The sequence below is a fragment of the Ixodes scapularis genome, unplaced genomic scaffold, assembly GCF_016920785.2.
Source record: "Ixodes scapularis isolate PalLabHiFi unplaced genomic scaffold, ASM1692078v2 PGA_scaffold2__306_contigs__length_199485367, whole genome shotgun sequence".
NCBI classification, from domain to species: Eukaryota; Metazoa; Arthropoda; class Arachnida; order Ixodida; family Ixodidae; genus Ixodes; species Ixodes scapularis.
Window position 1 is genome coordinate 78,470,686 of NW_024609857.1, and position 24,027 is coordinate 78,494,712.

General features: G+C 49.5%; 1 protein-coding gene across 3 annotated transcripts in view; it reads left to right on the forward strand.

Annotated features, from left to right (window-relative positions):
• Nucleotides 1-24,027, forward strand: part of LOC8027838 (glutamate receptor ionotropic, kainate 2) — a 319,417-nt gene that overhangs the window by 189,760 nt on the left and 105,630 nt on the right. For 2 of the 3 annotated variants that reach the window (XM_029994322.4, XM_029994324.4), the window contains one exon: nt 2,886-3,089. The exons of the other annotated variant lie outside the window; for it this stretch is intronic. In XM_029994322.4, the coding sequence (XP_029850182.2) occupies nt 2,886-3,089 (204 nt within the window). The remainder of the gene's footprint in view (nt 1-2,885; nt 3,090-24,027) is intronic. 3 annotated transcript variants of the gene reach the window in all.

Consider the following 24,027-nt stretch of genomic DNA (forward strand, 5'->3'; position numbering starts at 1 on the left):
TCCTACGCATAAACCTTCCACTTTTTTCATTCCTGGGACATCTCGGTTCTGATTGTTTTCGTCTTCACAAAATGTTCTATTCGGTTCGCCCACCCCCCTCCCCTCCCCATGCGGTATTATTGTGTCAGATTTTATTCTTTTATGCACGTCTTGTATTATTCAGCCCGAAATTAGGTTCCCTCTTTTCATTATTCTTTTATTTTTTTCTTCGTCCTTCTTTGACTGACTGTAATGCGTTGCCTTGCGTGATGGGCTCGGCTCTTGTTCTCGCGTTACGCGGCTGCCCAACTTTTCTAAGTACATCCCGTCTATTCCCGCAGAGACAGGGAACGATATTCTTGTTTTATATCTCTCAGCCGAGATGTTAGACCTACTAGCTAATCAGAGCATTGGACCGATAAGCAAACAGCGAAGGACAAAGACGGAGCTAGTTTCCTTTTAGACATTAGTTGTCGTCCTGGTTCGGATTAAGACTGTCTTGTTTGGATTCCGACCAGGCATCCCACTACTGGCGAAACCTCCTTTGATGATACCTACCAGGACAAATACTGCAATTTGGAATATTTACTAACTTCCTTGTCTAGCATTCTTTCCGGGCCTACGGTGTAATAATGTCATGTTATTAATACTTTTCAAGCGCCAGCAATGTACACGTACTCTTTTCGCTAAAATTTTGAAGTAATAATTTATTTCATGAGAATACACCCGTCACATTAGATGCTGTTAAAAATAAATGTGATCACCTTTTATTGCTACACCATAAATTTGTTCATGTCAGATATCTTCGAAACCTCTACTGCACACCGTTTAAACAAATCAAGCATCCAACAAATTAATTTTGACCACCGCCCAGTGCCTTGCACATATTAAAGTTGAACTTTAGTGTTGCTTACTAGATGACGTTTAGGTCACCGCTCATGTAAATAATAAGCACAATAAAATGAGAGCATGAAACAACATAATTAGTGAAGCAGACAAGAATCACGTTAGTCTTGCTCCAGAACACAAGACCGAAGAAGGGAAGCTTAAAAAGAGCTGTCTGAAATCTCGTGACTGTGAAATAAACTAACACAAGTAAAACGATTGAAATCAGTCAGCCCTGGAACGTCTTCGCCGTTATAGATCAGGACATTTAACATAACCTGTCAGGGAATGGTACGAACTTAAGAAAGAAATCAACGAATGCAATTTCAACGGGAATATAAAGGTGGGCCGGACTTTAATGAGTAATTGAATTCGAATAATAGAATAAACCTTGTGATTTTTTGTTATAATATAATGTTCAAAAGTATCCTAAGTATAAATTGAATTATCAGGTCTCTAAGTTCTTAGAATATACACCACTGAAAACTAAGCAAGCAATGAATAAAACGCAGAAACAAACAAGCGGAATATGGCAAGCATCCACATATATCGCTTTGAGTTTCCCTTGGTATCGTCTATAGTTTCAGCGCTTTTATCGTGGCAATTTCTGTATAAAACATTTGTTTTCATTTGTTCATTTTTTTATATATCCGCGAGACCTGAAAGGGGCTGTCATAGGCCGAGGGGTTGTTGTTTTAAAGGGGCCGCAATCGATAGACGAAAGGGGGTGTTTTCAGCCAACACCACCTTGAATAGTCAAAACCAGTTTACTACAATTTTGACTTCACTGCAGTGACACCGAGATAATACATATATTTTGCTCTAGATGGCTGACTCGGCGTTCGGCAGTGCCTTGTGTCCATTCAACGTCTTGAAGAACACTCGGCATAAAGTCTAAATCCCAGTGCTGATTTGGCGTTATCCGACATTGATGACGTTACAATGGGGAAGACTGGAACGTTAGCAGGCCTTGACTATTCCAGGTGGTGCTGCGTCAACTAGTGGATCACGCGTTTCCCCCTCACCGTTCACAGAAGGCTGGGAAATGTAGCCATTTGTGCTCACATTTGGCACTAACGTCTGCACAGGACAGGGTAAAGGTATGCGAGCGTAAAGTTAAAACGCAGGGAAACATCGGGACCACATTCAATTTCCTCATATATCTTGAGAGCAAAAAAGTCGTATCGGAATGTTTATTTGTTCGCACTTTTAATACAAAAAAGGGCCAAGCATGATCGTATTTCTTGGTTTTAATGGCGCTCACGGTGTGTAGATTGACTCATTACCTTAAAAAGAAGATCTAGAAAAAAAACATTTAACGCCCCAAAATCACAATTTTCACTTCTTGCTATTATTTTAAGTCTTCAATTAGCCCGTATTAATTTTTTTTTTGTTATTTTTAATGTCGTGCTGCAGAACTATTATGGGAGAAGGCACCAGATAGAAAACCAGGTAGTACACAAGTGAAACGCAGAACTTGGCACAATCGTTGCTATCCCAGGGGCCTAGCGTGGGCCTAAAACGGTTTTGCACTAAGGCGTTAGTTAGTGAGAGCTAGCACTTTTATTTGGCATTTTTGTGGCTTTTTCGTGAATCATCAGTTAATTGCCAAAGTTCCAGACTTGAGACATAGATGCCATGAGACTCAGCAGTGCGGCTTAAATCTGCCACTTGCCGCAGAATTTAGGCCAATGTTGCCACGTGATAACCAAAGAAGCAAAAGTGTAACCTAACTTTGGCACTGGTTTGATGATTAATGCTCAGAGATGTGAGACAGCAAAACTACGCACGGTGGAGCCTAACTGTGGCACCTGTTTGGCGAGTTAATACCCAGACTCTGGCCAAGGAAGGTCAGGTTTCGCTTATCTTCGGCTTCTCCGGGAATTTGAAGGCCTTAAATTCCCAGACAAGGGCCAAATTATTGCCAGAAATAACTGTGCTACCTTTGTTCATTATAACATATAGCACTTCGGGAAGAAAGTCATATTTACGTTTGCATCTCGGAAACGACCGATACGCAGAACGCTCCTTACGTGATGCTGAAAGAGTCGGCATCCAGACTGAGCGGCAACGACCGCTTCGAAGGCTTCTGCGTCGACCTGGTGCGCGAGATGTCTCGGTTGCTGGGCTTCCGTTACCAGCTGCGCCTAGTCAGGGACGGCTCCTATGGGACCAGGAACCGGGACGGACGCTGGAACGGGATGGTGCGGGAAATTATCGACAGGGTGAGTCTGGGTTTAACCATTTATGGTTTCACGCATGCCGTATTTTGATGGGATCAGGGATAATGAATATCAAGAAGCATACGTCTGTAGTTGGACCAGCAGCAAAGTTCATTGTTAAGTACCTTCACGTATTGTCTATTGGTGTACAGGCGCTCCTCGTCTGCACTGCGTGGATGGCGAAACCAAAACGAAAAAGGTACGCGAGGGCAGGGATTGAGTGACGATGTAATCTTCGGCGAGATTCATAATGTAACAAAAAAAAAACACATAAACTTGATTAATAAAACTTTAAATGAACGTTTAATGCGGAGAACTTGCGCCGTGAAACAAAGTAACAAAAGATATACCTTGACGGCGACGGAAGGACGACTGTCTCAAGCGGCCATGCGAAGCTCTTTTTGTAAGCGCGTTGCTATCCAAATGCTTCCGAGCTCGAACCAAACACACGATTCCTCAGTCATATAGAACATTCCAGTCATGGCACACAAAACAGCGATAAAAAAGGACAAGTGCTGGCGGGTATCAAACCCCAGCCAGCGGCGTGGGAGTTGAGCATGCTGCTGACTCCCAGCACAAACGAGGCAAATATCTTTTTGCCGGCTTCAACGAAAAACCATCTAGTCAATCATTCGCGCAATCTCAAAACGTCCATTATCGCACTTTTGTGTGTAACAGGTGTTTTTATTACGAAACGTATTAACCATAAAGAAAAATGGATTTCCAAAGTTCATTAGATACCGAGACAAACGCAGTGTGTGGCGAGTCCGGCGCATCTCATTATCGCTCCGCCGGCCGCGAAGCAAAAACCGTAAACATAAACCACGCCTTGCATGTCTTATACCACTGTCAGACGGGCATTTTAAAGGACTTTAGAACATGCTCCTTTATAAAATCGGCGAACCAGCGCACGCCGTAGGGCACCTGCGAACTCAACATCGCGAGCTGACTGGCTGATTTTATAAAGGAGCTTAGTGAAAAGGAGCTTTAAAACGCCGTCTGACAGCGGTATAAAAGCATGGAGGCAGCAAGCTTACGAAGGCGACATGAACCCCATAAAAAAAATTATTGTTGACAGTTTATTCAAAACGCGTCGGCATCCTTTACTCCGATTACTTTCTCTTGACTTTCACTTCCTGCTCACATGGTCATCAGAATGTTTGTCGATTTTTTGTTGAAATGTTAGTTATCATCTCCTTCAGCCTGAGTCAAAAGAAAAGCTGTTGACTTTCTGTAAACTATACGTTTTTTTTCTGATGACTTCCTGTTGACAGTGTCATCAGACAGACTGTAGACGTTCTGTTTACTTCGTGTTGAAAATGTTCAGTTGGCTCGCTCTAGCCAGTTTCAATAGAGAAGGTACATACCTTCTGTTGACTTTTAGAGCGCAGCTCTTAGGCGCCCGTTTCCCGCTGGAGCGGCGTCGGCACCGCAGTCGCCGTCGGCGTCGGCGTAACCGCGCGGTGTATTATGGGACGCGTGACGTCACTGATGACATAACCAGTGACGTCATCAGTGACGTCATCGGCATCGTCATCGTCACTGATTACGTTATCAGTGTCGTCACTGATGATGTCATCGGCATCGTCATCGTCACTGATGACGTCATCAGTGGCGTCACTGATGACGTCATCGGCACCCGCATCGTCATCTTCCCTGATGACGTCATCAGTGGCGTCACTGATAACGCCATCCGCATCGTAATCGTCGTCGTCTCTGATGACGTCATTAGTGACGTCACCGATGACGTCATCGTCATCCTCATCGTCATCGTCACTGGTGATGTCATCGGCATCGGCATCGTCACTGATGACGTCATCAGTGACGACACTGATGACGCCATAGTCACCGGGTTCACGTGACCCCCGTGAGGTCACATGACCCCTCCGAGCAATGTGCCGGCGCAGAGGGCAGACATTTTTCTGCGTCTGTTGTTCCTTTTCAATCGCCCGGAGAAGCGAATTTAGCATTTGCTTTACTTCATCCTTTTTGTGCAAGGCTCTTGTCCCGTCTTTACCATTTCCGGCGTCAACGAACACCCCCGCTTCTTCAGCCAAGCGGCAGAGCCACTTCACGGAAACACGCGACGCGTACTGGCGAACTGTTTAACGCCGAAAGAGAGACTTTGACGTCGGTGCCGGAGCAGTCGCGGCGATAGCTTTCTTTGCGAAAGCCAGTCGCCGCCAGCAGGCACTGCCTGACCGGGGCCGCAGACGGTGCTTCTATTTGTCGACTTGCCCTTTCTCGGGGGCATTGATCCCGTGATCCACGGTTCAAGTCTTTTCTTTTGCGCTGCATAGAAGAAATTAAAAAAGAAAAGCAGAACAGATTCCGAGACGAGATTGCGTGTTCCTTTTTTTACTCCTTTATCTACCTTGTTTGATGCCAACGGTCTTTTCTTCTTAATTCAGTTGGTTTAGCTTTCTGCTCCATGCCTGATTGTTGTAGTGGACCCGTCTGTTCATCGCTATCTCCGTCTCATGTCAATTTAGAAGGGGAATAAAGAAGCCACAAGAAAGAAGGAAAAAAACGAGAGGCTGTTATGAGTGATGAACGGTATGTGTTACCGTGTCCCGGCTATGAACTGCACTGTGATTTTGTTGAATATACTGGAGGTAACTTCTCTGCTCGCTGCAAACACTGCAAACAAGTATGCTCGCCAGCAGTGTACCAGTGCGCATACCGAAATCACAACTCACAGCGCGAGGAGAATGAACGGCAAATCAGAGAGTTGATCGACAACGACATGGTTGAGCACAAAAAGTCACCATGGGAGGCGCCTGCGCTCCTTTGTCAAAAAGCCTGACAGAACTTATTTATTTGTCATGGAATATGGGAAATTAAACTCGATAATGAAAATTTACCCGTACCCCTTGCTAAACATTCCAGCGACACTTTCCCAGCTGGCCTGGGCCAAGTATTTCAAGGTTGTAGACCTTGCCTCAGGCTTCTGGAAGACTGAAATGGGCACACTAGACTTTGATAAAGCAGCCTTCAGTGCGCCGTCGGGTAACTACCAGCGGAAGCGCATGCCGATGGGGCTTGTTAATAGCCCGGCCGTGTGGCAGCAAACGACAAATGTCACCTTGGCAGGACTGCTGGGGAAGCTGTGCTTTCTGTATATAGGTGAGATTATCATTCATAGCCACAACTTTGAGGAGCACCTCACCGCTTTTGAAGGATGTATGAGCGCTTGGAGGCAGCTGGTCTTAAGCTCAAGCCCTCAAAGTGCAAATTTCTTAGAAGTTCCATATTTGGTTCCATAAGTTCCATACTTGTTGGCATATATTTGGCATATAAGTTCCATATTTGGACCATGTCGTTTCCGCTGAAGGGGGCAGGCCAGATCCTTCCGAACTGCGATGCATCAGTGACTTTCCAGCTTCAATGGGTATCGGTGGTCTCCGTGGGTTTCTGTGACTTATTGGGTGCTATCGCAGACACGTTCAGGACTTCTCTAAAATAGCGAAGCCTTTCACGGCTCTGACGGCAAAGCATGTGGTCTTTCGTTTGACAGAACAGGCTGATGCCGCGTTTGGTGAACTAAAGAGGAAGTTGATAGCTGCTCCCCAGCTGAGACTCCCCGACTTCGGCCAACCGTTTATCTTGGAAGCGGACGCTTCGAAATTTGCTGCTGGAGTGGTGTTCTCGCAGGTCATCGAAGCACAGGAACATTCCATCGCCGATGCCATCAGGCAGTTCAGCGCCTCTGAGCAGAAGTACCGGGCTGCAGAGAGAGAGAGAGAGAGTGCCTGGCCGTTATTGGCAGTAAAGTACTTTTGCTGCTTCTTTAATGGCAGCCATTTCAAGCTAGTGACAGACTGCCGCCTCTCAAGTGGATCAGGTACGTCAGGAACCCGAATTTCCGGTTGGCTAGGTGGTACCTGCCTTTTTAGGAATATGATATTGAAATCAAACACAAATCCTGCAAAGAACTCACACACGCCGACACATTCAGCTGGACCGCGGCCGTCTCGACAGCGATAGAGTTTGTTCCTGCAGTCGATCTGGCCAAAGTCCGTGAAGACCAACGGACGGACCCGGATCTTCTGGCGATACTCGAGGAACTAGAGGACGAAACACGCCTCACCGACGACAACGCTAGGCTTGGATAGGAAGGGAACACTGTACAAGCGCAGCCGGCCTACAACGAAGGGGTGTCAGCTTCGGGAGGTGAAGGAGAGAGTTCTGGTGCCGAAGACTTGTGTTGCGACTGACTTGCGAGCATTTCTTAACACGCCGTACTCGGGGCACTTCGGAAAGGAGAAAACACGGAAAAGATTCAAGAGGTGCTACTACACTCTAAGGAAAACTGGAGAAAAAAGTAACAACGGCGCGTCTTCCTCCCTTCTACCGACGCGCCCTTAAGCGGACACGAGAAAAGTGGAGGAACGAAACGTTTTTCTGCTTCTCCAGGCAGACGGGAGAACGCTTTCGCCCTCCCGACTCATCTTCTTTCGCTTTTGTTTTTCGAGCAGGTCCCTTAGTTTCATAAATAGCTGTTGAGTTGATTTAGCTTCAGCGGCAGCAAAGGCCGCCTGTAATTCCGTCTTCTAGTCTAAACGTGCAGACCATTTCGGTTGCATTGACGTTTCTATCACTAATTTTATGCAACGAGCAAACGAAGCCGCTAGAAACAGCGAAGTTCCGGAGCAGTGCCAGCAGCGCCCCGTACACTGGGTAGGATGGCTGTCTCCGGATTGCGGGACTCACGCGGCACGGAACTACAGTAGCGAAACCACGCGGAACTGTGTCGACGTTTTCGACGTTTTGGAAACCGCAGGAACTGCGTCCAAGACAGGCAGGTTTTGCTGCCGGCTGCCTGGGTGCCATCTGTGCTGAGTTCGGTTCTGTTTTCCGATGCCGAGTGCAACCGGCTTTCAACGTGGTTCTGTATTTGTGCGTGTCAGCAACATAGCTGCAACATCGTGATGGCAGTGTTGTGGGTTGTGAAAAGACGACTGGAATTATCGCCGATGTGACCGTGTGTTCGCGTATCAGTGGTGTAACAACAAGATGAGATCGTAAACTGTCGGGCATTGATGCCGCTGGTCCGGCCGTGATCGGAGGGGGCGGTGTGTCGCAGGTTGACATTCCGCTTTACATTAAAAAGTTTAATAGCACTTAGGGATTACGTGCAATCGATCAACCTGCGGATAGTCATGTTGGAACTCTGGTCTGAACAGTTTAAGTTCCTATCGTACAGTGGCCAATGTGACTGTCGGTTGTTTCGTCAACGAGAGCGATTGTGCTCTGGGGCTAGGACAACAATATGAAATCGTGATGGAAAGTACGTATATTTACAGTGTGGAATTTTAGCATTATAAAACAATAGTAGGTAAGATCGAGAAAAAAAACTACCCTTTCTTTTGCTGTATAAATATACTACGGTTCCTGGAGAAACTGCCCTCTAAGTGGCGCGCTGGGATGAGCGCTACAAGTTTTCGGGCTCGCCACGGCGTAGCTCCGTACACTTAACACCTGCCGCAAGTCGCGGCATTGACTGCATTCAAGTTGATCGAAAAGCGATTTCTCAGCCCGTAAAGCATCACTTCCAGCTGAGTGAATATCCGCTCTACAGAGATTAATTCAAGACAGCAATTGCAGCTTTGCTCGAACAGCACAAATAGAAAAACACTAAAACAGAAATACAGGCTACGACGTGCCGTGCGCGGAAACAAACTAATGGCTTCGAACGGCATTGGAGCGGCTTGATTTATTGGCTTTCAAATAATTACGGCATGATCGAGCGTTTGATTTTTAATAAGAGATTCATCCCCTGAGCCATTCAAAATACTCTCAGAGGTATGACATTGCTGGAAAATATCAACATCCTGGGAATAGTTTTTATTGCTTATTCAGTCACCGAGAAATTCCGTACGTTCAAAACGACCAATATAAAAGACGGAAACGCAGAGCACGGGTGGAGTGTTCGGGTTATTGTAGTGTTCCGTTGTATTGATATTTGTGTGTGCCGTGTATGTGCTCAATGTATGTTCACCTGATTCTTCTCATAAGCGTAATGTGTGTATAGTAGAGGATCCCCAAGTAGAGGAGCCCCAATAGTGGCCTGAGAAACTCAAATTATTTTTTGTAGAACATGAATTGGGCGATACCTAGCGCCACCTAGCCTAGCTACTTGCAATTACTCTGCTTGACCCCGCCATCTGCTGGCTAGCGATTTAACCTTCTTTCACGCTACGCGATAAACAGCGGTTTCGAGTTTGTTCTTTCGAGCGGCTTTTGGTTTCGCGGATTGAGTTTGCCCTTCTCCGTGATGTGCGGTTCACGAAGGAATTGTGAGTCGAGGAACAGCTAAGGTAAGACGCAAAGTGCGCGAAGTAACTGAGTATCGGTCGTCTCCGTTGAACATCGCAGTGCTGTCGACGAGAAGACTGAGTAACTGCTTTCGAAACGCAAGTTTCTGTACCTGTGGGAGGAATCTGGCTTCGGAAATAAACACAGTTCGCGGAGAGCTCGTGTTACGCTTTTATTTGCTGCTCCCCTCGTCCTGTACAAGAGACGTAGCGTCCTCGTCAAGCCTTATTGGGCTTGATTTGCTCGATTCGGGGCCGCCATATTGAGATGCAAGCGACGGAGGAACTTTGCTCCCCTGCTTCAGGGACACAAGTTTCTCCTTTTCTAAAGGAACATAGGTTACAAGACCGTTCCTCCCTAAAGGGAGGACTATCCATACCCTTTTTTCTGAGAGTGTACTGGCCTCGCATGGGACAAGACGTTCGAACGGACTGTGCCAAGTACTGTTCCGAACGTACTGAGCGGAAAAGTCTAAACATCGGATGCCGGCACCGCTTCGGGTTTTCCCAGAGGTGTCCATGCCTTTCGAAAACCCGCTATGGATATCATGGGTCCTCTTCCCACTACTACCAGTGGAAAAAGCAAATTCTTGTCTTTCTGGATCACCTATTGAAGTACGCAGAAGTGGTCAGACTTGCTGATCAAAACGCCAACATGGTCGAGCGGGATTTCCTAGAGAAGATAGTGGTTAGACATGGCGTACCGAACCAGCTCCTAGCGGATCAGGGTAGCAGCTTTGTATCACGTCTTATGAAAAATGTTTACGAGCTCTAGGGGACTGATAAGCAGAGACTATGTCTCATCACGCGCTTGTAACGGGGCTGTTGAGTGGTTGAATCAAACAGTAGCTGGTTTCCTGTCGCACTTCGTTTCGCGGAATAAACGCGACTGGAATTTGTGTCTACCCTACGCAGTGTTCTGATACAATACTGCAATTCATGAGAGCTGTGGAGAGTCCCATTTCTACCTGTTGCACGGGCGTGACCACGACATGCCGAAGGCGGTCACGGGAGGAACACGACGAACACCCTACGAATCGCTGGATGTCTCTATAGATGCTAACGCGGACGTGGGTCTCGTCATGGACCTGGACACGGCTGTAGGTAGTGAGTCAGCCTCAAATACGGGCGCGGTGTGTCCGTGAGTCTTACTTATTCCACCATTCCGATACCCCCTCACTACTTAAGGGGGGCTCGGAACAGAAGACTAAGCTAAAGGAGTTTCGTAATTTTATTGTGAAAGCCTATGTCACGATCCTTCGAGAACGTGGACGAAGGGGAGCCGAAGCACCCACCGAGAAGAGACGACTCGCAGCCTGGTTGTGAGGGTGGACGATGACTGACCGGGGCGGCGTGCGCTCCACGGCGTTTATTGGCGCGGTGACCAATGTTGCCCGCCGAGCCTGGTGTCCATCGACGGGTGGACGGGTGGGGGCTCTACGTCCTTGTCACATCCCTCCCCCCAGTTTGTTTTTGTACAAAACAAAATGAATACACAACGCACACGGCCGACACCAACTCGGCGTCTGGGCGTGCAAAGCAATGACGGTCGACGACGGAGGTTACCCGGCGAGTATTGGTCAGGTGGCCTTCGCTGCCGCGTACTCCGCCTGGTCACTGGTGTCGACGGGCCAGGTGTGGCAACGCCGGGCGCTATCTGTACCGGTCGCGCTCCATCCGGTGGAGCCTCAGGGACCGGATTTGTGAGTGGCACCGGCCCAACTGGTGCCACAGGACTGGCGACGCTTGTCGCCTCCGTGATGGGTGGCGCTCCACTGGCCGAAACGGGTGCTGTCGTTGGTCCCCCTGCGGGCTGGTCGTCCGAAGCGACGGCCGAGGGTGCAAGCCAGGCCCCGGATCGAGGCCTGACATGGTCGGCGTGCCGGTGCCAGGTGGTCCCGTCGGGCATGCGGACGAGTAGCGATTTGGCACTCGCTGGAGAAACCACATGTCCGGCAGACAAGGGTGGGCCAGGACGGAAGTTCCTGGCGTAGACCGACGCTCTCATCTCCGACAAAGGACCGGGACGGCACCCTCGGTCAGCAGTCAGCCTATGCTTCAGTTGCTTCAGGAGCGCCGTAATCCGGAGGTCTGGATGAAAGACGTCCAAGGGGGTCTTGACCATCCGGCCCAGCAGAAGCACGCAGGTGGCACGGCCAGTGACCTCATGGGGTGTGGTCTGGTACTGGCACAGTACCCGGGCCATCTGCGTCCGGAAATCCTCGAGCTGGCTCTTGAACTTGTTCTTGATGGTCTCTACCACCCGCTCGGCTGCACCATTGGAAGCGGGGTGGTACGGCGGAACCAGCATTCGGCGGATCCCATTCTTCTGCAGCCAGTCCAGGTACCCGGCGCTGGCGAAAGGCGGGACCATTGTCGGACACAATCATGTCCGGCAATCCCTGCGCCGCGAAGACCTGCTGCAGCGCCGCAATGGTCGCGCTTGCTGACGGAGTGGTGACTGGCAATGCCTCCGCCCACTTGGAGAAGGTTTACTACCACCAGGAAGTATTGGCTCTGAAGGGTCCCGCAAAATCAACGTGCAGGCGGGACAATGGCCTCTGTGGGAACGGCAGGGGGTGATTTCCACGTGGCGCGAGGCTCACTGATTGTCCTGGCTGACCTGGCAGCGTTGCACCTGGTGCACAATGTCCTGGTTCAAGCCAGGCCACCCAACGGGCGATCGTGCCACCATCTTGGTCTCTTTCACGCCAGGATGCCGCGCATGCAGCAACTGCAGGACCTTGGCCCGGAGACTTTGTGGAATCACCACCCTGGAACCCCACAGCAGGCAGCCCTGCTCCAAGCTCAGCTCGGCGGCCTTGTGGCTGTAGGTCTGGTAACGCAGCTCCTCCCCTCGGGAAACCGCCTTGACCACCTGTGAGAGGACCGGGTCCCGGCTGGTCGCCTGCGCCACCGCAGTCCTGGTAAGTACCCCCGGGTAGGCCCGCTCCAGCAGGAAAACTTCAGCTGGCTCTGGAACGGCAGCAGGCACCTCCGGCAGGGGTAGCCGGCTCAAGGCGTCGGCAGGTCCCAGGTCCATTCCAGCGCGGTAGACCAGCTTGTAGCTATAGGCCGCCAGCGTCAAGGCCCTGCGTACCACACGAGGCGAGGCCCCACAGGTACTGGCGGAAGCGCTCGATCCTGAACACGAGCGCCAGGCCTTCCTTGTCGAGCTGGCTGTAGCGTTGCTCTGCCACATAAAGCCGATGAGAAGCATACGCCACAGGGCGTTCCTGACCGTGCTGACCCCGGTGCGACAGGACGCCTCCTACCCCGTACGGCGACGCATCTACGGTGAGGACCACAGGCTTGGCCGGATCGAAGTGCACCAGCACTGGAGCCTTGATGACCAACTCTTTGCTGTGCTGGAAGGCCAAGTCCTGTTCCTTCTTCCAGGCCCACTGCTGACCATCACGGAGCAGACGATGCAGCGGCTCTAGATGCGTCGACAGGTTGGGCAGGAACCTCCTGCACAAGTTGATGAGACCGAGGTAGCTCTGAGGCTCCTTCTTATTCTTGCGATTCGGCGCCTTGAGCACGGCCTCAATCTTGCGGGGTGCCGGGGCGAGGCCGGCCTGGGAGATGATGTGTCCCAGGTACTCCACACTGGGGGTCAGGAACACGCACTTGTCCAACCTCAGCTTGAGACCGGCGTCCTGTAATCGTGTCAGGACTTTGCGCAGGTTCTGCAGGTGGTCCCCGTCGTCTGTACCGGTTACCAGGATGTCGTCCAAGTACACTGCCACGTGCCTCATGCTCCTGAAGAGGTTGTTCATCTCCCTCCGGAAGATGGCTGGGGATGAGGCCATGCCGAACGGTAGGCGCGTCTACTGGAAGAGTCCCATCGTGGTCGAAATGGGGATATACTTCCGGGTGGCATCCTGGAGCACCAGCTGCTGATAGGCATCTCGAAGGTCGAGCTTGAAGAACTTCTGCCTCCCGGACAAAGCCGACCAGAGATCTTCTATCCGAGGCAGCGGGTACTTCTCGACGGTAGTGACGGGGTTGATGGTGAGCTTGAAGTCCCCGCAGATCCTGACACGGCCTTTTCACTTGAGGACTGGGACAATCGGTGCCGCCCACCGGGAAGTCTCGACGGGCACCAGGATCCCCTCTCGCTGAAGCCGTTGCAGCTCCTGGGTGACCCCGTCCTTCACGGCAAACGGCAGCGGACGCGGCTTGAAGAAACGAGGCCGGGCTCCCTCGGGTACGTGGATGCCGACCGCCGTGCCGGCGAAGGTGCCCACCCCAGGCTGGAACAGGGACTGGAAGTCGGTCAGGAGGCTCGGGACGTCTCTCCCCACGTGCAGGGCAGCTTTCTGGTACTTCGGCAGCCGAACAACCAGCGGGTGAATCCAGTTCCGGCCCAGCACCGTCGGCGATGATCCCTTGGTTAGATAAAGGGAAGGATTGCGTCCCTGTCGCCAAGGCGAACACTGACTTGGGCCCGGCCCTAGGCCTGGGAAAGCCCCACGGAGTAGCTGCGCAGCATGACGTCAGACGCCTCGATGAATACGCCAGGGAAGGTCCGCTTGAACAGCTTCCCGGCCACGACCGACACACAGGCCCCTGTGTCCAGCTCCATGGTGATGGGGTGTCCGCAGATTTCAACAGAGATCAAGTAAGGTGGCACAGACGACAAAATTTTATTTGTATGCCGCACGTCGAAAATCTGGGGCTCCTCGGCCACGACGTGGAGCCTCGCTGAGGAGGGACCCGTACCTGGAGCCGCTCGTACCCGCCGCGTTTTCTTGCGACGGACACCCTGGTCGCGGGCTTGTGTGGAACCCGGGCTTGAACCAGGCTGCTGCTGCTGCTGGCCGCCGCTCATCCTCCCCCCTCGGCAGACACGTGCGAGGTGCCCGGTTCTCCCGCACGTGAAACATTGTGCTTAGGCGAACTGGCACTGCGAGGGGGAGTGGGCAGCACCGCAGCGGCTGCAGGCACCCCTCCTTGCTGCTATCTTGTTCACCGCCGCTTCCGCTGCTTCCGTCGGCGATGAGCCGGCCGCACGCGCAATCTCGCTGGCGTCCTTTGTTGCGGCTTCCATCGCCTGCGCTGCCTTCACCGCGTCGTCCAGCGAGGGGTCGGGGAGCTCCAGGAGTCGCGTCTGCATCGCAGGGTTGTTGATGCCGCAGACCAGCCGGTTCCGGAGTAGCGAGTCGAACTTGTCGCCGAAGGCGCAGGTGTTCGCTAACCCCTGTAGCGTAGCGACGAACTGCCCGAGGGTCCCCCGTCCCGGCGGCTCCGGTTGTTGAAGCGAAACCGCTCCATTAGCGTGGACGGCGCCGGGCTGAAGTGCGAGCGCAGTGTGGCGAGCAGCTCACCCAGCGTTTTCACGTGCGGTGTGGCCGGCTTGAGGAGTCGAGCAGGAGGCTGAAGACGCGGGTCCCGCAGCTGGCCAAGAAGATGTCACGCTGTTTCGCCTCGGGCGTGTCGTTCGTCCGGAAGAACACGTGGACTTGTTCTTCGTAGACTGGCCAGGCGGACCGATCTTCCTCGAACGGCTTGAGCCTCCCGTACAGCGGCATGGCGACCGGAGCGGGGGGCGGTGTTCCGACTCTCTCGGTGGCGTGAGCCGAACCGTGCACGTTGTTCGCCTCCAGTGTCACGGTTCCTCGTCGCCAGTGTCACGATCCTTCGAGAACGTGGACGAAGGGGGGCGCCGATGCACCCGCCGAGAAGAGACGACTTGCAGCCTGTTGTGAGGGTGGACGATAACTGACCGGGGCGGCGTGCGATCCACGGCGTTTATTGGCGCGGTGACCAGTATTGCCCGCCGAGCCCGGTGGCCATCGACAGGTGAGGGCTCTACGTGCTTGTCACAGCCTATTCATTTCTCTCGTATAACGCGAGCGTTGCATGCGTGTTTCTTGGGCCTAGGCGTGCGGGTTCTAGAACGTGAAACGTCTTGGCGTGTGTTGTGTTGTGGTGCAGTAATGGTGTTTGCAGATTCGGTGTGCCTGGTGAATGCAGCACTTTCAAAGGCTTATTGGAACACTCGTGCTTCTCGCGACATCGCGCGAATAACCGCACATTGTGAAACAAAATTTTAATAGAACATTTCATTGTGGAAGGGGCTACTGTGATGATTCAGCTGGGACGAGCAGACCCAACTGGAATTCTATGTCTACGGTCGGACACAAGTGCCCGTACGGATCAAAAGCGCGGTGCCATCGAGCTAAACGCCTTCTTTTTCTCGGGACGAAAAAGAAGAGAAGTACACTCGAGCACCGAAGAGCGAGATGCAGACGTGTCGGATACGTGCAGACCTGCGAAAGGGAAAACAACAGTCAAGTAACACGAAGAGAAGACCTGCGTGGGATACCTGCGAGTCAGCAGCGAACGAGGTTACCGCTCGTCGCCAGCTAAGCCTGCAAGACAACGACTGCAATCGTGAGCCTGCACACCAAGGCCCATTATGAATATAAAACAAAGTTCAAAATGCCGCCTGGTCTTTGTGCTTCGAATTCCTAAACTCAGGGTGAACCCACAGTATCGGTCACCTGTTTCACATCCGTAGAAATTTTGTCAAGACGTATATTAAAAAAGAAAAAAAAACAAAAAAACCTCAATACAAGAAGGCTGATTCGGCAATATTCAAACGTGAGCGACTTCCTTACTTCGTTTTCTAGCAAAAATGCAAACAGTCTCGGTCACGAAGATTCCAGACGTACATCCGCTCTCATACGGGACTTACTTTTAGACGCAGTAACGTAGCGGTGCTGTTTCCAGACTCAGTTACGTCGAAGTATGTTAGAGTATGGGACGTTACTACAATAATATTGTACTTGCATATTAAAGTTTAACACCGTAATGTTTGAATGAAGCGCATCAGTGTTTTTCTATTGCAACAACCAGATAACTCATTTTATGTTGAAATAAGCATAGTGCGTCCAACGACGAAGTAAACAATGTCAGTTTAGTTCGAAAAGATATGTACACCCGCCGGCAATATGGGGGTGAAAGCCGGACCGTCGACCACTCCGTACTATGAGCGCGATGACGCGGCTGCTGTGACGGCTCGCTTTCTTATCGCGATATAAAGGTGAACGCCAGACCGTCCACCGCTCCGTGCTATCAGCGCCATGACGTGGGTGCCACGGCAGCCGCGTCATGGCCCTGATAGCACGGAGCGGGCCGCCGGGAACATCGCGTCTCGTCTGTCGACCGAGGGGATCGCTTCGTCAAGGGTCTCTCCCTAAGAGAGACTCGGTTGACGCGGGGATCTAACAGTCTTGGACCCAATAAAGTCTACCTCACCTCACCTCGACGGTCCGGCGTTCACCTTTATATTGCCGGCGGGTGTACAGTCAGCACGAAATGAAACCCGAACGCCGGAACGCGTGGCCATTGACACAGGCTGCTCCACCTGGTGGGCCCCTGAGAACGAATGAAAATGCGCCGGCGTGCGAGGGTGCGGGTCCTACTAAGATCAGCTTGACCTTCGCGTGGCGCGTCTGGGTTTTCCGCGTTTCGCTGGTGGCGCTGTAAGCAGTCTTGGGTAAGTTACTTTTAAAACGTAATTCGTTACAGCTACAGTTACGTTCAGGAGAACGAATGAAAATGCGCCGGCGTGCGAGGGTGCGGGTCCTACTAAGATCAGCTTGACCTTCGCGTGGCGCGTCTGGGTTTTCCGCGTTTCGCTGGTGGCGCTGTAAGCAGTCTTGGGTAAGTTACTTTTAAAACGTAATTCGTTACAGCTACAGTTACGTTCAGAAACAAAGTAACGAAGTTACCGTTACAGTTACCGCAACAAAAGAGTAACTCGTTACAGTTACAGTTATTTTTATAAAGTAACGACGTTACTTTTTAGGTACTTTTCTATAACACAAAAAAATAGCAAAAAAAACTACAAAACCTCCCTCACAACGTTCTATTGCATAAAATATAAAGTACGCTTTTTACTTCAGATTTTAACTTAGCAGCAGTTGCTTCTCGAAGTTAGTGTAGGAAAGTTTCCACGCCAGAGTAGTGGCGAAAATTAAAATACGAAATATGCGCAGTGCGGAGTAGGGGCGCTAATCAAAATACCAGACATGCGCAGTGCCCTACGTGTATTGTTGTTTCACGGTTGATTCACCCGATTAAAAAGCGTTTGCACAGAAAAAAGAAAAACCACAATATAGATAGTGCTTCAGGACACTGAGATGTAAATATTCAGTCACAAAGTACAAGCGCGTGCGTAAAGATAACTATACTCCGCGACAACTTTTCTTGGCACTGCAGTGGAAGGTACAGGCCCGCGTCCCCTCTCCCATTTTGAGTGTACGCAGGCTCTCCTCCTCCCCCATTTCCGGGGAGAAGAGGAGAGCCTGCATGCACTCAAAATGGGAGAGGGGACGCGGGACGTACCTTCTAGTGCATCGCCAAGAAACGTTGTCGCGGAGTATAGATATTTTTTCATAAAATTTACACGTGGCTATATTCGGGTCGCGACTCGCGAGAAAGAACGTATTAACAACTTTGTGCAAGGCGAACTTGACACTCGAAATGTCGTAATAGACGATTTGGAAAGTGCAAAGAATGGCTAAATTGCACTCGTTCAGTGATATAGTATTCATAAAACACTGGAATGTAACAACAAAAATAACGTCGTTCTTACATCGTTACCTCAGAAGAAAGTAATGGAACTACAGTTACAAGTTACATTTTTAAAAAATAACTCGTTACAGTTACAAGGTACCAAAAAGTAACGAAAATACAGTAACGCGTTACTAGTTACACGTTACTACCCAAGACTGGCTGTAAGCGCCGTCACATCCGATACACAAAGCGCCGTCACTCGCTTTGTGTAACGGATGCCCAGCGATATCTCTTCAGCGCTGTCATAAATTATCGCTTTGTGTATCGCAAGGGCGAAATGAAAGTTTAAACATTCGTGCACAAAAGACAATTAGTGCTTGATGACGTGTCACCGGATTCACGCGGACGCTTCGGTTAACTACGTGGCACGCGCGGTTTCTGAGAAATAGTGAAACGTCATAGACGCGAAACAAAATTCGTCTACTGGCACGACCATACTCTTTATGAAAAAAAAAAAAAAAAACAAATGCTGCAAAAGATCGACGCGGATGCCTCGGTTATAAATAATGCACGTGTTTTCGTGCGAGGTTATCACTCGATTTTTATAAAGAGCGGGAAGTTGCACGCTGACGCTCTTTTTGGTAACCACCGATATGCCTGGCGTATCGATTCCGGAGCGGAATAAAATCATCACCCTGTCTGAGCAGGGCCTATCGAAATGAGCTACAGCCAGGTTAAGCGGCCGCCCGGTGTCAACCGGGCGACAGTGCGGCGGCACAAAAGCACCCCGAGTGAAGGCGCTTACAACGCGCCACCGGCAAAACGCGGAAGTCCCACACGCCCCGCGCGAGGGTCGAACACATCTTAGTAGGACCCGTACCCTCGCACCCCGGCGCATTTTCATTAGTTCTCAGGGTCCCTCCAGGTGGAGCAGCCTGTATCGATGGCCACGCGTTCCGGCGTTCGGGTTTCATTCCGTGCTGACTGTACATCCTAATTTCTGAAACCCCACGGAAACGGAATGCGAAAGTTTTAATTTGTTAATATTGGTCTCACAATTTGTTCTTCGCTGAAATTTAGTGAATGCATGATTTAGCAGTAGAGCACGTCTGCTCAACTTTTACTGCAGTTGATTTTAATTTTTCCCATTACTACGAATATTGCTCTATTACTACGAATATTGCTATCTTAAGAAACATTTTGTTACATGGCCCATGGCTTTTAGACATAATTATGTAGTTCAGTTGTATGTTTCAAACAGGAAAACATATCTCTAATGATGTCACCTTGCATTTCACCATGACAACTGCAGGCCATCATAATTGTCTTGTGTTGTAAATTATGTTTTCACGGTGGCTTCTTGTTCAAAAATATTATAACATTTCACAAAAGAAAAAAAAAACATGGAGTGAAAAAGTTGCGTTCCTGCAATAGAAAATCCACGCGCGTCGCCTTCACCCCAGCGCTAGAGCGATACGAGCGTCAGCTTACACCCATGACGTCACGGGAGGCGTGTTCTGGCTTGCTCCTCGGGGTGGTGTTGCTTCAAGCTGGTGAACTGAAGCAAATTGGACTAATTGAACCCAATTAGTCCAAGAGATCCTGACGTCATAGCCCTTGCTTGATGGTCCCCTTTTAAGAACATACGGTCATCCGTTTGAGATATCGATGTATGAGTGATGATTTGGTAGTTGTACGTTCCTCAACGTTTCTGCGGCATTATTTTGCGAACGCGAGATTTCTGTTCAGCATTCCTTTAACATCTGCGTGACTACACGGCGATAAAGCTATTCAAAATGCGTCTTTTGGCGAATCCGAACGCAATAAATACAACTCCAATTAAAGAGGCAACATCAAGAAGGCAGAGGGAACGTGCGATGACGAGGCAGGCAAGCGTGCGCCCTCGTTAGTTGAGGTTGGGGGGAAAACAAAAGCACGTGCGCACGCTTGGGGTGAAACAAACGCACAAGGTGTGTGAGGAGCAGACGAACATGCACGCCGGAGATCGAGAGGTTTTGCCTTGCAAAAGCCAGAGCTAATGTTTTGGCTTGTGAGTTAGCAATTGCTAGATCACCAAACCACTCACATCATGGCTTCCGGGACGTATGATGAAAGACGAGAAATCAAGTTATCGACTGTCTTCAAGATGGACGACAAGAAAGCGCACCAATCGCTAAACGTGGACGACCGCGGTGAACTGTTGTTAAGAGTCCGTGGTACGCATTTTTGTAAGCCAGATTTCGGCTTAACCTCGAACCGCGATCCGAGGTGAAGCAGACCTATCTCCAACCAGGGGCGATAATCTGGACACACGGCGAAAATGTCGCCGAGAAATTCGGCAGCCGTGATTGGCCAGCGGCGCACTTGACCTTGACTCTGGCCATGCATAGCTGCCGAATTTATTGCCGACATGTTCCGCCAACTGTCCAGAATGTGGCCTCAGGACGTTCGCTGCTTGTCGTATAATGTTGCTTAGCGTCTCTTGCTGAAGCCTACGTTTCTCAGCACAGAGTGACACTCAAAAATATTTCTGAAACATATTGGTGCATGTATTGACGGTGAAAGTACAGATAAAATTAAATAAAATACCCAAACTAGTAACAAACCGAAAAATTAGGAAAAACACATCTAGAGTCTTAAAGCTCATAATGCACCAGAAGCTCCTTTTCAGACTCATTGACGCCAGCCTGTGTTCCACCGAAATGGCAAATTGCCCGCTACCAAGATGCATGTCGCGCTGGTGTCTTTAGAGAAACGATCGAGCAGAGAGCTTAACCGCGAGAATTACAACACAGGCTGCACACACAAACAACACACCTTTATCCGAGCAAGCCCAGATATCCACGCGGAGTGCAAGTTCGTCTGCTTCTTGCGCAGAGGTGCCGGTGATGTCAGAACGCCGAGCCCCTATAGGCTTCTTGAAAAACAAAATGGTAAGTAGACCTCGAGGCATGTAGCTTTATGGTCTACCCACTATCCTTACAATCATAGCGAATCAGGACTCGACGTCGTTCTGCCGTCACCGACACTCCCGCGCCAGAAGCAGACGACTTGCTCTCCGCATTGCTGGGCCCAGCCCTTGTGCGCCCTCGGCCGCGTGTAGTCTTTCTTTTACGCATGCCCACACGTCACAGAACTCGTCATGTCTACTGCATTTCCTGGTTAGTCCACATTCGCACACGCCAGTGACGTGGCCCACAGCCGGTGTTGGCAGTAATGCGTCACAGGTAAAGGCGTTACCGTGAAAGGCGTAACATTTTTATGTAACGCAGTAACGTACCTGTTACTTTTTTTTCTCAAAACAGTAACGGGTAACGTACTTGCGTTACTTATTTCAAGTAACGGGTAACTTGGTTACGTTAATCGTTACTTCTTTCCTTGAAAAAAGTATCTACATTTTTTTTCTTGTTCTTATACTTCGTTTCACCTAGAGAACAGACGCAGCCGACGCTCCGAGCTGATGGGACCAGTCAGAGAGCGTCAACAAGGCACCATCATGAGTGTTCGCCATGTTTCTGTATGTGTTTCCTCATCGCTTAACCAATCATAAACAAAAAAAGGTCCAGTGAGTTGCGGTTTTGACGCTGCTTCATTGGTCCCATTAGCTCGTGCGTCGGCTGCGTCTGCGCTTAAAGGAGCTGAGCACCAATTTTAACTTTGAAAGAATTTGCATAATTTACTTTTGACATTTTTTCTCGTGTCACAAAGGACAGAAAACTCATATCCTACCTTCGAAATGTTGCGATTCCGCCGCGTAATCGCGAGGCAAAAATTACAATATTTCCCGACCTGCAGCCGCGAGCGGCGGCCATGAGAACCACGGAGCATGACGTCAACGGGGCACTTGTAAAAAGAAAGGAAGTTGTGCAAATATTTGCTCGATAAAAGGTAATGTTTTTATGAATCCTGTCGTTCCAACATAAACGCAAATGCGTTAAAAACCTGGTATCATCGACAAACCTTTTATTATACGGAGTTATAGTGGCGCCATCTATCCGAAGTTAACAAAATCGCCAGCTCTACCTGTTACGCGAACAGCCGCCAGAAGCCGGAGGGGGACGGCGGCAGATAAGGGCCGGATCCGGACGAGACTTTTGTCCTTTCACCAAGTTGATCCCGCGGCGCAAGCACGTGGTAAAGTGGTAGAGAGGGGTGAGTTCTCACTGCTCACTGATGGCTTTAGAAAGAGAGCTTCACCGGAACCCCTTGCGTCCCCCATTCATGTCACAGCGCACGTGCCTCGGAAGATGGTGAAGGAGTTGAAAGGTGCCGAAAATCTCAATCTTTGTCAATCCGTAAAATAAGAACTAGGACATGCAGGCAAATGCGGTTTTTGTTCTTTACTTCAGAAAGGTCGGGACACCAACTCCCAAATTATTTAAGCAGAGCACTGAAAGTTTTGCACAGGTCCTTTAAGCTGAAACTAAGTATAAGCGCCAAGTAATTATTTATTGCACTAATTCCACGAATGCATTGAAATTTTTGTGTGTCTTTTCCCCACGCATAAAGTCCTTCTTTAGGAAACCCCAACACCCACGCCCTTTGTCCCAGTGATGAAATACGCTGTAGCAAAAAAAAAAAAAAAAAACTTATTGTGATTTTATAAATTAAAAAGAAAGTAATGGAAGAGTAACGTACGTTATGTTTTTTTCGGTATCAGTAACCCGTTCCTTTTATTTCTTAGGTAATGTACATCGGTAACGCGTTCCATTATTGTGGGAGTAACGAGTAATGTCTATCATTTCCTTTTTCGGTAACGCCTACAACATTGCCCACAGCACAACCTAACATGGCGGAAACGTTAAACGGCGCCAGAATCGCTTAAAATGGCAGCACACAGAAGCCTTTCTTGTATAGCACGGAGTGCATTTCTTTGTTTCTGTTAAGAATTAGGTGCAACCATCAGTCTATTCGCCGAGGGTACCTGCAACAGCTATTTATCCAAGGGTGGCGTGCTGCCGGCACGTCAAAATTGGCACAAAACGTCACTCCTGAGAGACGAGGCGTGCAAAAGGAAGGGAAAAGGAAAATAAGTGACGTTTTGGGCGCACGCCCTTCTTTAGACTATGCGAAATCTTAAAATTAAGCCAAGGAGAAGAACTCGAGGTCTATCTCAACAAAACGCCGAATAATAAAAAAAAAGCAAAAGAAGAAGAAAAAAAAAAAAAAGGGCGCAGCGGCAAACGCCAACAGGTGGGGTGGCGGGTGTCAAAAAACTGTTACAAACAGGAAAAGCTGAGGGAAAATATTCTACTTAAAAAAAAAAGAGCGAGGGCTGTCGGAACATGACGCAAGGATAATGAAACGAGCAAAACAAAACGAGGTGGGCACATCAGCGGAACGACAACCGGAAGTGGAGACGAGAGTCTGGAAGAAAACCGTGAGGGTGAAGACTGAATGAGAGCGGGAGAGGCGGTCGACTACAAAGGAGATAGCGGAAGTAGTCGTAGCCGAAGATTAGTCTATTGTTCAAGCTTTTAGGTAATTCAGTGTAGAGATTAAAGATCACGCAATTTTCTTCTTCTTTTCTTTTTTTTTTTTTTTTTGCGAGAGCGGAAGGAAATGAAGCCGGATTTGTTGACGCGGACGCGCATATTGAATTCACTGTGTTTGGGGATGGGGGCGCGTGTCGAAAAGGGAATTCTCAATGAAGTTCACAAAGAGGTTTGCGTGCTCCGATCAGACTTGTACACGTTACCGAAAATTAGTAAGGAATTACATTTACAATTACTCAAAACTAAATTGTAATTTAATTCAATTACAATTACCCTCAAAAAAGTAAGTGACCGTTACCCCAAAAAGTAATCCGTTACTTTCGTGGCGTTACTTTCAACAATATTGTCTTCAGTTAAGAAACAAAGGGACGAGGGTTATTCAAGTTCTTATTGTTGCAACCTGTTCCATTTAATGACCCTGAGTATTTTGACCAACAGCTGACTCTCGAAGTCTCGTCAGACATTTTGCGCTCTTTCTTACTCAGTATGTAAACTGCTACGCTGAACACCCTTTGAACTGAGGCACTGAATGGGAGTGCCCTATTGTTCCTCACGAACATTTTATGCTCTGCATTGGGCTTCTGCGGCGAAGCAATGGAA